The 16,770-nt window shown below is 37.0% G+C and overlaps 1 protein-coding gene across 2 annotated transcripts in view; it reads right to left on the reverse strand.

Annotated features, from left to right (window-relative positions):
• ITPRID1 (ITPR interacting domain containing 1) overlaps positions 1 to 16,770 on the reverse strand; it is a 200,292-nt gene that overhangs the window by 147,725 nt on the left and 35,797 nt on the right. For both annotated transcript variants that reach the window (XM_075826962.1, XM_075826961.1), the window contains exon 2: positions 3,986 to 4,123. In XM_075826962.1, coding sequence (XP_075683077.1) covers positions 3,986 to 4,026 — 41 coding nt within the window. In that variant the 5' untranslated portion in view covers positions 4,027 to 4,123. The remainder of the gene's footprint in view (positions 1 to 3,985; positions 4,124 to 16,770) is intronic.

Here is a 16,770-nt window from a genome sequence, read left to right on the forward strand (position 1 = left end):
ACATAAAAAAGAGGTGTTTCGTATTTAAAAAGCTTGACAAAAACCAAACATGTTATCGTTATTATTATTGTTTGATGTCAATGTATAAGAACACTCTTGTTTACACCCAGTAGCTGAAATCCCATATATATCTAATACTGCTCACCACTAAATGGTGAAGTGTATCCAGTATAGACAATGCTCTAAAAGTGTAGTGGTAATGCAGCCACATTTCAGGGTTTGCTTTTTGGTTCTATGGTGATCTATGTGCAGCTGAATAGAATTACGGCGGGGCCGGGTGCTGTAGCCATTAAGCAGACCATAATTTATGGATGTATTAACGCCATGTGAAACTGGCCTAAGAGATTAGCAATTATTAATGGTTTGGGCCAGAGATGATATAAAACAATGGAGAAATGTTTTGTTTTTTAACTATAAAGGTAAAGCCAATTGCATGGTGGCTTCCATTCATAACGGAAACCACAATGCTCTACCAGATCTGTTGTACGACGTATACCACTGGCGTCCGACGGACCTAAATGGCTTACAATCCAGTCCATCTAGTACTGTCATGGTGTCTGTCATTTTGTCGGAAAGCATAGGGCTGCATTAAGTGCTATTCTTCCCATCAAATTTGCAAGGGCTGCCGATGGACGCTCTAGACAACATATTTTTATGTTATATTTGTGTTTATGTGATTTATCTATTTTAGAAACAGTGTTAAGATTAAAATAATTGAGTTAATATATTGTAACCTCAGCTCATTTTCTTTTGAATTCTAATCATATTTTACAGTTTACCTTGAATTAAAGAGGCTCTGTCACCAGATTATAAGTGCTCTATCTCCTACATAACCTGATTGGTGCTGTAATGTAGAGAATAGCAGTGGTTTTTATTTTGAAAAATTATCATCTTTGAGCAAGTTATGAGCAATTTTAGGGTATGTTCACACGGCCTATTTACGGACGTAAATCGGGCGTTTTTGCCCCGAATTACGCCCGAAAATAGCGCCTCAATAGCGCTGACAAACATCTGCCCATTGAAAGCAATGGGCAGACGTTTGTCTGTTCACACGAGGCGTATATTTACGCGCCGCTGTCAAATGACGGCGCGTAAATAGACGCCCGCGTAGAAGAAGTGACCTGTCACTTCTTTGGCCGTAATTGGAGCCGCTATTCATTGACTCCAATGAATAGCAGCGCTAATTACGGCCGTAATTGACGCGGCGTTCAAGCGCCTGCACATGCCGGTACGGCTGAAATTACGGGGATGTTTTCAGGCTGAAACATCCCCGTAATTTCAGCCGTTACGGACCCCCGCCGTGTGAACATACCCTTAGATTTATGCTAATTAGTTTCTTAAAGACCAACTGGGCGTGCTTTTACTTTTTACCAACTGGGTGTTGTACAGAGAAGTGTCTGATGCTGACCTGATTGCCTCATACACTTCTCATTGTTCCAGCCCAGCATGATCCACAGCACAGTGTGATTGTGCAGTGAAAGAAGCTGGGCTGGAACAATGAGAAGTGCAGGACACTGATTGGTCACTGATTGGTCAGCCTCATACACTTCTCTTTACAACGCCCACTTGGTCAAAAGTAAAAACACGCCCAGTTGGTCTTTAAGAAACTAATTAGCATAAAGCTAAAATTGCTCATAACTTGCTCAAAAATGATCATTCTTTTTAAATAAAACCCACTGCTGTTATCTACATTACAGCGCCGATCAGACTATGTAGGAGATAGGGAATTTATAATCTGGTGACAGAGCCTCTTTAAACATGATTTTAAAACAAAGAGGAAAAAAAACAAACAATGATGTTAATCATAACCTGCCTCTCACTACTACTGTACATAGGTAGCACATAAGTTGTGTAATGTATGTCCTGACATTGAGCATAATTATTCTGGAAGAAGAACGTGTTAACTTTCCACCAAAATTATTGTACTTCCCTCAAGTAAATGAATAGTTCTTTTAAGAAATGGCAAGAAAACAGACTGATAGTATAAATGTATATTAGTCATTGGAATAGTCATCTAGTTTGACTACTCCAAACTCACAGTTATTGCTTGTGAGCATATGCTTTGCAGAATAAAGGTGAAAGGTAGGTGGATGCTTGTGCTAGAGTTGGACTTACACTTCAAGAAACCTTAAAATAATAATGGTGAGGAATCGCTAAATCATGTTGGAGATTTCACGTGTCTGAGAGAAGCCTTGCAGGGGACCTGGAGCTTTACAGCAATCATGGGATTCCAAACACACGAGCTTCATCAAATATAGCTATGACATGTCAGACGGTATTTTCAATGTGGATTTCTCCATTTTCACAGACAACATTTATGATTTGTTTATAGTAGGATGTAATATAAAAATGTATCAAGAGTTCCATCCATAAAATCATCAAGCTATCCATCCATGCCTCTCCTTGCACAGTAGTACCATTATGAATTTCCCCCTGTCCTATAGTAAAACTCAGTCATCCTATGTGTGAAACCAAAAGCCAATATCAGCCAAGAATAGAGCCATGAAAATTCACAAGTGCACTGATTGTCGTGAACTTCGCATGCCACTTGAATGGGGCAGAGCTGCAATACCTTAACCCCAATACCCCTGAGGATGCCACGGATGTGGCGAAAAATGTTGGGAGGGCTTGTTGTATTTTAAAACATTGCGGGCATTTGATTGTTATACAACAAAAGCGCCCTGCAGCCGCAAGTCTAAATGATACACAATGAAGATATTACGCACATCTTGCAACAGTTGTTGTTATATTAGATTGAGATACTATCCATGCTATCAGACCACAGTGGTATTTTTAAATAAGTGTGGTTACGTTTGTCAATATACTTTATTGAATAAAAGTTACATTTTATTTTTCTATCCACTAATTATTCGATATCTGGGAAATAAGGGCTTTATTTTGCCTTTTGGCAAACTGGTGTTATTAATTATTTAAATGTTTGCCTGCCAGATTCCTGGGTCTATTTTTTATTTATTGAGCTGCAGTATCATTCACAATATCAGTCACAACCCTTCGACAAGTGTGCTGTTCTTGGAAAAAAAAACTTAGATGCTTTTTTTAATAATGGACAACCACATTAAAAATGTATCTCTATTTAGCCCCCGTTGATAAATGATAGAACTATGGTTCCTTAGTAGAAAATTATTAAAACCTGGCAAACACTGTAAATCCAACTACAGCTCAACTCTTGTCAAGAAGCTTGGATCATTTTTGGAATTTTTGAATACTCTAAAAATAGAATGTAGAATCTTTGTGGATTTTACTCAATTTATACAGTGCTCAATTTTCCTAAGGCTGGGTTCACACAGAATTTTTTGCAGGAGGAAAATCTGCCTCAAAATTCTGTTAGTAATTTTGAGGCAGATTTTGCTCTGCCTGCACGCCAATTTTCGGTGCGTTTTTTGCTCGCTGCTGTTGAGCGACACCGGCAAAAAACGCTGCAAAATACGCTTTCTCTGCCACCCATTGATGTCAATGGCAGGTCAGGCGTAAACACCTGAAGATAGGGCATGTCCCTTCTTTTTACCGAGCCGGTTTTTCCGATGTGGTTTCCGCTTCAAAAAACTCGTAAAAAAAAAACTCTGTGTGAACTCCCCGTAAAGGAGTGATAGTATTAATAATAATAAATATAATAATAATTCATCTTCATAATATGCTTTTTGGGTTATTGGTCGAGTGCTGTCAAGGACCCACTTCAAACATCATATTGCCCACAATTTTTAATGCCAGTAGCTGGGATGTCAAATGCATTTTTAGCTAGAATGACTAAGTATTGTAGTTATATAAATAAAAAAAATATATAACGTTCTGTTTTTTAATCAGTCTATACTATAGGTTTGTATTGCATGACAATTTCACTAGAAATAGATATACAGAAAAATAGTAGCAGAATCTTTGAGGAACAACTCAAGTTATATATCATTATCTTAAATGTTATAAACTGTATGACGGCAAAAATAAATAAAACATTTGGTGAGACACTTACCTTTCTGACCCATTTGGGCTGCTGAGTTTACAATCTTCCATTGCTTTCCACAATATATTAAAAATTTGTTATTCCTGAGTCTTAAGTGTTCATCTATCCAATGACAAGAAAAGCCTGTAGCCATGTCACTTTAAAGCTCTGAGATAACAAAAGAGTAAAAGATTATAGCATTATGACATAAAGTACACTTAAAGTTGCCATGACTTTGTCTCTTGAATATATTTATATATAGTTACGCAGTTAGTCTAGGATAAGTCTATCAAGTTTAAACTTGTATTCTTTCAAACCCCAATAGAAATATAGAGAAAGGCAAAAACCACCCCTGTATAGCGGAGACTTAATTTGTCATAAACTGCCATATAATTTATTTTGTATTTTCATATTTTGATTATGATCTTGTGAATAAAGGGCTTTAACCAATTCACTAGGGCCCACACCAATCTCAAGAAACAATTGTGTGCACCCTCTCAGCTGTTTCGGTAGCTCCCACTATTTTCCTTGGAGAAACCACTCATGTATAGACTCCAGTCCAGCTGAGAACTGGGACAGGGACGGTTCTCAATAGTAAGTGATCACACTTTAATAGTCTCTCTAATTCAACAAGGCGTGAAGACCCATTTAACAGTGAAGTAGGTTGTTGGGTCTTGCAAAATGATTCACATTAGGTTATTATTTTTTATTTCCTTATATTTCAAATGTTTCAAATTTTCTCTCCTGCCATTCTGCAAAAAGTTTGATTTACACGTGACACATAAGATTTACGACAAGTATGATTTACGCAAGAACTTCTTCGAAACGTTGACATGTAGAGAAAGTTATTATCTGTCACTGATGTCTTCGTAATTGAAGTGTTATTCATTAAAGCTGTATTCACAACTGATACTAGTGACACTTATCTTTTTAAAACCTAATGAGAAATAAAAGCTTAGTGTGACCTTTTTTCCCCGTGCCTGTTACTTGTTGTTCTATGATGTTGTAAACTCTGAATAAATAAAGGATTATGTGTAGTTCTCTCTGATGTAATTCACCAGCTATTTATAAAGGTTGTGGTTGGTTATTTTGTATGTTTTCTACTTTTATTTGTGAGTTGTTTGCCTAAGGTAGATGTTTAGTGATTAACCCCTTAGTGACCAGCCTATTTTAGGCCTTAACCCCTTAAGGACCGAGCCTAGTTTGGGCCTTAAGGCTCAGAGCCCATTTTTCAAATCTGACATGTGTCACTTTATGCAGTAATAACTCTGGAATGCTTATACCTATCCAAGCTATTCTGAGAATGTTTTCTTGTGACACATTGGACTTTATGTTAGTTGTAAAATTTGGTCGATATATTCAATGTTCATTTGTGAAAAATAGCAAAATGTAGAGAATTTTTTTTTAAAATAGCATTTTCTGATTTAAATGTATCTGCTTGTAAAACATATAGTAATACCACACAAAATAGTTACTAGTTCACATCCCCCATATGTCTACTTTATGTTGCCATAATTTTTTGTACATTCTTTTATTTTTCTAGGATGTTACAAGGCTTAGAACATAAGCAGCAATTTCTCATATTTTTCATAAAATGTCAAAAGCCTTTTTTTTTAGTGGTACCAGTTCAGTTCTGAAGTGGCTTTCAGCACCTTCTATATTAGTAACCCCCATAAAACACCCCATTTTTAAAACTAGACCCCTCAAAGTATTCATAACAGCATTTAGAAAGCTTCTTAACCTAGTGGATTTGGAGGCCTCCTTTTTATTAGGCACCATGTCCAGTTTGAAGAGGTCTTGTGGTACCAAAACAGTGGAAACCCCACAAAAGTGACACTATTTGGCAAACTACACCCCTCAAGAAACTTATCGAGGGGTATTTTGGGCATTTAGACCCCACAGGTTTTTTGCTGCATTTTGTGGAATTAGGCTGTGCAATAGAAATTCAAATTTTCCTGATAAAAGGTACAAATTTTTACAAGGAATAAAGGAGAAAAAGCACCCCAACATTTGAAAAGCAATTTCTCCCGATTACGGCAATACCTCATACGGGGTCATAAACTGCTGGTTGGACAAACGGCAGGGCTCAGAAAGGCAGGAGTGCTATTTGGCATGTAGATTTTGCTGGATTGGTTTCTGGGAGCAATGTCGCATTTGCACTGCTTCTGAGGTAGCAGTACAGGGGAAGCCCCAAAAAAATGACCCCATTTTGAAAACTAGACCACTTGAGGAATTCATTGTAGTTGTCATGGGGTGCATGTGAATTTTTGATCAGTTTTTATTCTATTTTTAAGAAGCGTGGTGACTAAAACACAGCAATTCGACTATGTTTTTTCATTCCTTTTTTTTTTTAACAGCGTTCACCTTGCACTATAAATGACATATTCACTTTATTCTGCGGGGCGATACGATTACGGCGATACCATATGTTTATAGTTTTTTTTATGTCTTATAACGTTTGCACAATAAAATACTTTTTCTAAAAAATCATTTACTTTTTGTGTTGACATATTCTAAGAACCATAACTTTTTTATTTTTCCATCAAGAAAGCCGTGCGAGGGCTTGTTTTTTGCGTAACGAACTGTAATTTTGATTAGTATCATTTTAGCTACCTGCGACTTTTTGATCTCTTTTTATTCCATTTTTTGGGGAGGTGAAGTAACCAAAAAATTGTGATTCTGGTATGGTTTATTATTATTTTCTTTCATGGCGTTCACCGTGCAGGATAAATAACAAAATAATTTTGTAGTTCAGGCCGTTATGGACGTGGCGTTACCAATTATGTATAGTTTATTTATGTATTTTTTTAATAATAAAGGACTGATGAGGGAAAAAGGGAGGTTTTTAACTTTTATTACTTTTAAACTTTTTTTTTTTTAGACAACTTGACTTGAAGGCAGAAGGACCTGATCGCAATTCTAATACACTGCACTACATGCGTAGTGCAGTGTATTAGAGCTGTCAGATACTCGCTCACAGCAAGCATAGTGGGTCCTGACTTTGTCAGGACCCACAAGGCTTCTGTAGATGGCATAGCCGGAGGCCTAACTGCCATAGCTGCCATCGGTGCCCGCTATCATATAGGGGGATGTTGATGGTGGTTTAACCACTAAGAAGCCGCAATCGCTATTGTACGCAGCTTCTAAGGGTTTAATCAGCGTGGACCACCGCGATCGGTCCCCGCTAATTTCACCACACTTTTTTGCTTCCTAAATTTTACAGTGTGGTATAAATAACATAATAACTTTATTCAGCGGGTCGTTGTGATTCCGACAATAGCAAATTTATATAATTTTCTTATGTTTTACTACTTTTACACAGTAAAAACATATTCTTTTTCAAAATCCTGTTTTTGTGTCGCCATATTTTAAGAGCCATACATTTTTTATTTTTCCGACGATGCAGCTTTATGAGGATTTTTTAGGATGACTTGTAGTATTTATTGGTATCATTTTGGAGTACATGCGACTTTTTCATCACTTTTTATGAATTTTTAAATAATGTAATCGTTTTATAGTTGGGGTTGTTACTGACGCAGCGATACCAAATATGTGTAACTCTTTTAATTTTCTTTCATAATAAAGCATTTTGTAAGGGGAAAAAGTGGGTTTTTAATGTTTTTTTTACATGGGATTTTGATTTATTTATTATTAACTTTATTAAACTTTTTTAAACTTGTCTTTTAGTCCCACTAGGGGACTTCACTGTGTGATCATTTGATCGCTTTCATAATGCACTGCAATAATTTTGGGGTCACTAACAGGTTAAGTCCACAATAGCTACTCATACTGGTTCACCGACATGTTTACAAATTGTACTTTGCTAATGAGAAGAACAATACATGGCTTAAGTTTATACATGACAATATGTTTTTATTGTGTTCTCACATTGTTAAATTGGTTTTCCATCCCATATATATCTGATAGGTCCTTACCTCTCAACAGGGATCCCATGGTCATTGTCCTGCAAAGTAAGATGGCTGATAATGGCTTTTACCCAGAGAGCCTGAATGGAGAAGCGTATGCGTCTCTCTCTATTAAAGCCTATAAAAGTTACCGAAATCGCAGTACTCCATTTATCCACAGCCTGGTTGCATTCGCTGCCAATCTCCTCACCTTGAACACGTCAATGTTCATATCCTAACTCGTGTGAATAGTAGCAGCTACTACACATATGTGTGTACATGTATGGATATCGATGTGATGGTGGTTTGCATCCATACAATATCCCTGTGACAAGGCTGCACAAAACTAGATTACAGGTTAGATTATCATGTGAATTTAGAAGTACAGTAGCTACAGGTTTTGGAACTGTAAATCCATAAACTGATAACCCACCAAGGAAGCAAAACATTAAAACATTTATTTTTATGTATTTACTGTACACTAGTGGGTCTTCTAGTAGTTTGCTTTTAAATTCTGTTATAGCTTTGTCATTTAAAATTGTTTGCCCAAAATTCTGTGCAGTGCAACACAGTTTCTAACACTCTCCTATTTGGGGAGACTGACAGTCACTGAAGACTGATATACAGAACATGTTGAGCAGTCTGAGATAGAAATAAGAGGTAGCGGTCACACCCAGGCACTGGTGCCTAAGGGGGCCAAGGACCATTCTGCCAGTACTGCAGCTCTTCTCCTATTCAAGTGAATAGGAGGAGAGCTGCAGTTCGGCAGCATGGCCGTTATGCAATGTACGGAGCCAACTGCTTCCGGATCAGGACATTGTATATTGCACAATGACATCTGATGCCCAAAAGGCAGCCGGAGCAACTGATCGGTGCGGGGTCCGGGTGTCGGACCCGCACCGATAATATACTGATGACCTATCCGGTGGATAGGTCATCAGTTGTCGGGTAGTGGACAACCCCTTTAAGTGGCTTGACTTCTATTTTACTAAAGTAATAATAACAACAAATCAGCTGCTTGAAAGTTACATGTAAACTTAATTTTCAAGATTCTTTCATAATACGCTATAGAGGAAAAATGTCACAGTTTTGTTAAGGATGCAGCTATTTTGGACTTCAGGACACAGCCCCATTTTTCAAATCTGATGTGTCACTTTATGTGGTAATAACTTGTAATGCTTTTACTTATTTATTTATATAAAAAAAAATCTGAAATTGACAGAATATTTAGAAAAATTTGCCATTTTCAAAATTGTAACTTGTCTCCTTGTAAGACATATAGTTATACCACACAAGTTAGTTAATAATTAACATTCACCATATGTCTACTTTCTGTTGGCATCTTTTTTCTAAATGTTCTCTTAATTTTTTAGGATGTTAAAAGGCTTATAGATTTAGCAGTAGTTTTTATTTCCAAAGCCAATTTTTTTAGGGACCAATACCGTTCTGAATTGGCTTTGAGTGGCCAGCATATTAGAAACCCCTATTAATCACACCCCTCCAAGTGTTCAAAAGGGCATTTAGGAAGTTTAGTAACCCTTTAGGTCTTTCACAGAAATGAAAGCAAAGTGAAGGTAAATTTTTTTACTTTTTTTTGGCAGATAACATAATAACATTTTTGTAACAAAGCAAGTGTTAACAGAGAAATGGGGCTCAATCTTTATTACCCTGATTCTGCGGATTAACTTAGAATTGAAGGAGCACCTTGTGAATTTTGAGGCCTCTGTTTTTTTCTAATTTCCAGGCACCATTTCAGGTTTGCAGAGGCCTTGAGTTTCCATAACATAAGAAACACGTTTAGGTGTAGTAAGAATGTTGACCCCCGAGGTGTTTCATAGAATTTATTAGAATTGGACAGTAAAGATGATAAAAAAATATTTTTTCCAATTATATGTAGTTTTAGCTCAAATTATTTAATTTCCACAAAGGATATAGGAGAAATAGCACTTCACATTTTGTTACGCTATTCATCTCATATGTGGTTGTAAACTGCTGCTTGGGCAGATGTGGCTTTTGTGGCGCAGATTTTGCTGGAATGGTCTTTAGACACATGTCGCATTTCCAAAGCCCCTGAGGTACCAGTACAGTGGAAACCTCTTAGAAGTGACCACATTTTAGAAATTACAACTAGTAAAGGAAATTATCTAGGGGTATAGTTAGCATTTTGACCCCATAGAATTAATGAGAATTGGGCTCTGAAAATAATAAAAAAAAAATTCAATAAAATGTCGTTTTAGCTGAAAATCTTTACTTTTCATAATAAATACAGGACCAAAAGCATATTAAAATGTGTTATGCAATTTGACCCGAGTAAGGCAATACCTCATATGTAGTTGTAAACTATTGTTTGGACACACAGCAGGGCTCAGAGTGGAAGGAGCCCCTGAGGTACCAGCACAGTGGAAAACCCAGAGAAGTAACCCCATTTTGAAAAATTCACCCTCAAGTAAATAAACAATTTAACCCCACAGGTGTTTTGCAGAAATTAGTACGCAATAGATGTTTCAGAGTGAAAATTGCAATGGCACAGATATGCCATTTCAGTGCGCATTATGTTGTGCCCAGATTGTATCACTGGTAACACACACCACATACATAGTTAAGTGGGTTTTTCTGAGTATGGCAATACCCCATATGTGGTTATAAACTGATATTTGGGCACACTGTCAGGCTCGGAAGGACTATCCTTTGACTTTTGGAGTACAGATTTTGCTTGGTAGTAGTTTTGTTTGGGGAATCACTGGTATTTAAAATTATAATGTGGTGGCCTATTTAAGCTGTGTAGAGTATATCAGGGCATAATAAGGTGTTATAATAATGGGGGAAATTAATTAAAAAAAATCATAATCTATAGATGTGTGGTACACCTTAAAGCAAGCCTTTATACACAGGTAAGGTTTTTTCGGGGCAGGTATTGCACTTATAAATGGTGTCCTTTCTTATCCCCTTTTGGAACGCACTATGCACCTTTTTTGGGTCCTTCCTATTTTATAGTCTGGGGAACTTTGATGGGAAAGTGTTGCCATGGAACAACACAGATGGCCTGGCTTCCAGCGGAGATAATGACATTTTGAAGCGGATGTGCTTGGGCCCTCTAATATTAGGGTTTTTATAATCACCTCCTGAACCTGAGGGAATGTTTCCATCTGGCCTGCACATCACGATAGCTTGTAAGCGACATACAATGCCATCTGTACGATGGGGCATGGCTATATGGTAATTCCGGGTATAGTGTTCATGCTCCAATATTGCCACATTTTTTTCTTCTTCACTAGTCCCATATGCAGCACAAGGTCCAAAAATCTTCATCATATTTGCTGCATCTAAAGGGTTCAACTGTGAGGTTATGGGTGTAAAGTTGCTGGGTGTATAAATGAGTGTGGTCCATCGTTTTGCATCTTAGCGTTCCAATAAAATGAAGGACACGTTGTAATTGGCACCATTTTGGGATTCATATAATATATTGAAAATCTTTATTCATTTTTCGGTGGGGATAGAAAAGAAAACACCAATTTTTTTGGTTACATTTTTACAACGTTCATCGTGTGGTATTTAGGACTTGTTAACTGCATTCTGCGGTCTGACTTGTCACTATCTATATTGGGTCATATCATTCATTATTACAACTGTATTTTGCAGGTCAATATGTTTACGGCGATATAAAAGTTATATCGTTTTTTGGATGTTTTACTACCTTTATACAATAAAAACCACATATTTTTTCAAAATGATGTTTTTGTGTCACCATATTCTGAGAAGCATAACTTTTTTAAGTTTCCATCGATGGAGCTGTGTAATGGCTTGATTTTTAGAGTACAAGTTGTAGTTTTTATTGGTACGTGACCAAAAATAAGCAATTCTCTGACTATTTTTTATTTATTCTTTTTACGTCGTTCACCACGTTGGATAAATAACATGATTTTTTTGTTATAGATTAGGTCGTTACGAATGCAATGATACCAATCATAAAGGACTTGATCAGGGAAACAAGGCGATTTTTTATTTTATTATTTAAAACGTAAATGTTTTAATTTTTCTAAAAGTTTTTTTTTTTACTTTTTTTTTAGTCCCACTATGGGACTTGAAGATCTAAACATCTAATCCCTGGTAAAATACACTGCACTACTCATGACAGCAGTGTATTATAGGCTCGCAGCAGGAGCCCGGCTGTATATTATAGCCACCTCCCACTGCAAATCGCACAGGCTCAACTCCTGAGCCTGTGACACCCACCTGTTTTAAATATACAGCATTTTATGGAAACCCCTTCCCACCCATGATGTAAATGTACATCATGGGATGGGAAGGGGTCAAATAGCTGGAAAATCTAATCAAATTAGGATTAATAAAAAAAAAATTGCTAGCAAGTGGCTTGGTCATAGTGTTTTTTGAGGGTCACTAAATTCTGCACCTTTATTTCCAGCCTCTTTTTTTATTTTATTTTATGTTATTATAGAGGACTGTTTCTTTAATTAATTCAATAAAGATATTCTACTACATGTGTACTAATCATTCAAAGCTGGCCGCACACATTAAAAAGCTATCAGCCGAATGCTAATATGGCGAACAGCTATTCCTCCTGACCACCATTTTCATGCTTTTCGTAGATGTCAATGGGGAGCTGGCAGCGGATTATCTCCCATGGGAACAAAGGATGGAGCATGTGGAAAACCAACATGCCAAATCCTACTTTCCCCCACATCTGCTGTTCGGAACAGTTGGATGGTTCCTGTCCAGATTAGATCGTCGGCCAAAATCACCATAGCACCATAACAATAAAATAAGTCCTTAGTATCACCATTATTATCAATAACAACATCAACTATGGGAATTTATAAAGTGAATCTCATCCTGAACACCAAATAATCTCTAAAGAAGTGAGTGTATGATGTGAGTTTATGATCAGAAAAAAATGCTATAAACAAGACCTTTATGTGAAATTAAATGCATGCCAAGGTCCATTTAAGGTCCATAGAAGTCAGACATTCTGGTCATTCACCCCTATGTCCATTACTGGAATATCAAAAAAGTGATGTTGAAAACTGTTACAGACCTTATCAACTAGGGGAAAATGAATGATGGCTTGGAAAAAACAATCTACATAAGAGAGGATATTCATTTATATGAAAAAGTGTGAGCAAATATATATATATATATATAGTTCAAATGGATGCAAAAAACACAGCACTCAATGCAGACTGGAAATCAGGCCATGTGCACGTTACCATAGTAAGGATGAATCAACTCCTTGGAATAAAATAGTAGAAATAAAGAGCGAGTAACGGCACCAGGACTTCAGTGTTGGGGAGATGTTGGTTTATTCACCACCAGGTGGAAAGAATGAGCGACGTTTCGGTTCACACCTGAACCTTTCTCAAGCTAATTACAACAGTGCATAGTGCCACATATAAATAGGGATGCAAAGTATATACAATCAACAGTGCAATTAATAGTATATATGTAAAAAATACATTAATATACAACATATAGTTAAACACAAGTAAATATATACCAATATGTGTGTCCAGTACATGTGTTTTAAGAAACAACATCTCATAATATATGAAAAATAATGCAAAAAACATAAGGTAATATTATAATTACCCTAATCAAAAACACCAGCTCATAATGAGGGGGAGGAGCAGAGGGAACGTTCCAAGTACAAAAAGTAATATTACGTCATAAAAAACTTACAGTGTCAGGTCTCTGTGATGCATGGAATAAACCATGGCGTCCCGCAGTCGATAATGCGCATGCGCAAGATGGCGAACTGCCGGAAATGCGTCACGTGGAACGCATACCTGAAACGCAGTGTAGCCGCGCATGCGCAGAAAGTGGATTCTGTCTCGGCGTATGTTTCACATCAATATGGAAAGAAAACTCAAAAGAGTGTATAACCAACAAAATATAGTATATTATATATATAGATAGATAGCCCATATTATATATATGGGAAATATACTCGAATATCTATAATAAGAAATAATCATTTATATAGTCTAAGGGAAATGGCCACGAATCACAGCATAAATGGGGAGAACGGCTATATCTACAAATAGGCGGCCGAATCTCACAGAGACAACAAATTCTCAACCACCCACTCATGTCTTATTTTGAATTGAGGACCACATTATGAACATAAAATAGAAGAAAAATAATTTATTTCATATATTGATTATACTTTATTCCACATGATTACCACAGAGAGCATATAATACACATATAAAGTTTGTGATATACATCAAAGAAAATCTATATATAATCCTTGGAAAAAATTGATGAGGAAACGTAACCTCTGCTCCCATGATGTACATCCCTTCATATAAGTTGGTATCTGTGAATAGAAAATGTTTTATTTAAAGTGAAAAGATGAATATAGATAAAAATACACCTATAGTTATATAAATTTAAAAACAATGTCAAAAAGATCCCACCTACACTCAAAAGAATGGATCGTATAGATATATCGGACTCAAAATCAATCATGTCATATATACATGAGCTTTCAAATATGTGGGAAATATGTATATTCTACATTAAGTCCCTTTGGGGACATGGTATCAAGAGTAAAAATCCACTCAAGTTCTTTACGTTTGAGGGCCAGCTCTCTGTCACCTCCTCGTCTGTTTAGGGGTACTGAATCAATAATTTTAAAACGCATTTGGGATACATTATGTCTACAGTCTACAAAATGTCTGGAGACTGGAAGATCTCGTCTCTTGGTGTTGATACTAGATTTGTGGTTCCTCATTCTAAGCGTTACTTCCGTGGTGGTCTCACCCACATAATATAGGCCACATGGACAAATCAATAAGTAAATAGCAAAGGTGGTTTTACAAGTATAGAAGCCATGGATTTTAAAAGTTTTACCTGTTCGTGGATGACAAAAACTGTCACCCTTAATCATATGATTGCACATATTACATCCCAAGCACGGGAAGCATCCATATTTTTTAGGGGCTAAAACACTCTGTGACATCTTAGTTTTAGATCCAATATCTGCCTTTACTAGCTTATTTTTGATGGTTTTACCTTTGCGGTATGCTAATAATGGTGGCTCTTGGAATTCCTTGATCATTGGAAAAGCCCTAGTTAGTAGACGCCATTCCCTTCTCAGAATATTGCCAATTTCTGGGCTTGATGTAGAAAAAGTTGATACAAATGGTATACGAACATTTTTCTTATGCACCACTGTCTGTTTGTCTAAAAGTTGTTGTCTATCCATTTTTATCGTCTGTCTTTTATATAAATTGAGCATATCAGTTGGATATCCCCTACATTTAAATTTGTTGCACATCTCGTCCACTCTCTTGGACAGCTGATCTTCATTACTAACAATTCTTCGAACTCTAAGAAGTTGGCTGAAGGGCAATGATCTCACCATAGCCCTGGGGTGTCCACTATTATAGTGCAACAGACTGTTCCTATCAGTTTCCTTACAAAATATATCGGTGGTAAGAATGCCATCCTGTAAATGGATCTTAGTATCCAAAAACTCAACTGAAGAGTCAGAATGGATCATGGTGAATTTGATCCCCTGACACATATCATTTAGAAAAGAGTGAAATAATTTCAATTCATCCTCTGAACCGGTCCAGATGAGGAAGATATCGTCTATGTATCGCCACCACCGCAAAACATTTCTGAAGTGGTGGGACACATAGACAAGATCCTCCTCAATCCGCCGCATGAAAATATTGGCATATGTCGGGGCCATATTAGACCCCATAGCCGTACCCCTTTTTTGAAGGTAGAACTTATCACCAACCATGAAATAATTTTTAGTGAGTATGAACTCAAGTAATGTTTTAACAAATTCAATTTTTCTGTTTGAAAAATCCAGACGTGTCAGGTAGTGAAGAGCAGCTTCAATGCCTAGGGAGTGATCTATGGAGGTATACAGACTTCCCACATCAAGGGTAGCAAGGATAGACCGGCCAGGGACCCTGAGAGAGCCAATCCTGACAAGGAAATCAGTGGTATCCTTGATGTAGGAGTCAGCCCCCATAGCAAACTGTCTCAAAATTTTGTCAATAAAGATAGCTGCTGGAACAAATAACGAATCACTGCCCGACACAATGGGGCGGCCAGGGGGTTTACATGGATCCTTGTGAATCTTAGGAAGAAGGTAAAGCACCGGAGTGACCGGATGCCTTACCTTCAAAAATTCACAAAGGTCCTTATCAATAATTTTAGATAAAAAGGCCTCATCAACAAGTAATTTTAATTCATTCATAAAGGAAAATTTTGGATCACCCGATAATTCAGTATATACATCATGGTCATTCAATTGCATCTCCAATTCCTGCAGATAAAGGGACGTGTCCATCACAACAATGGCACCCCCCTTATCTGCAGGTTTAACAGTGACGGAAGTATTGTCCATCAATTCATTTAAAGCCATCTGTTCCAAGCGTGTAATATTTCTATGATAGTTATCCCTTTTATATTGCTTGTTTCTAAATGTTTGAATGTGCTTATCAACCAATGAGATATATGCCTCAACCTCATGCAAATTTTGGGGTGGCTGAAACTTACTCTTTATAGTGAGATCTAGACTTTTCAAATCAAACATATGTTCATTAGACAGGGGTACATTTATATCAGAAGAACCAAACACTGGTTGATCTGAAAAATGTGCTTTTAATCTCAATATTCTGAAAAAGCGTTTCAAATCAAGATCTAATTCAAACCAGTTGACAACATTAGTGGGACAAAATGATAACCCACGATTAAGAATTTTTAACTGTAACTGATTAAGAGAAAAGGATGAAATATTAACCACAAGATTTACGGATTCTTTTTCCTCGTCTGGTAGTGGCGATTCCCTCGTATTGGGGTTATCCTCCCCCTCGATTTGATGTTGATTGCCGGATCGCTTATGCCTCCTGCCGCCCCTGCGAGAGCGCT

Source organism: Rhinoderma darwinii, chromosome 5 (assembly GCF_050947455.1).
Source record: "Rhinoderma darwinii isolate aRhiDar2 chromosome 5, aRhiDar2.hap1, whole genome shotgun sequence".
NCBI lineage: Eukaryota > Metazoa > Chordata > Amphibia > Anura > Rhinodermatidae > Rhinoderma > Rhinoderma darwinii.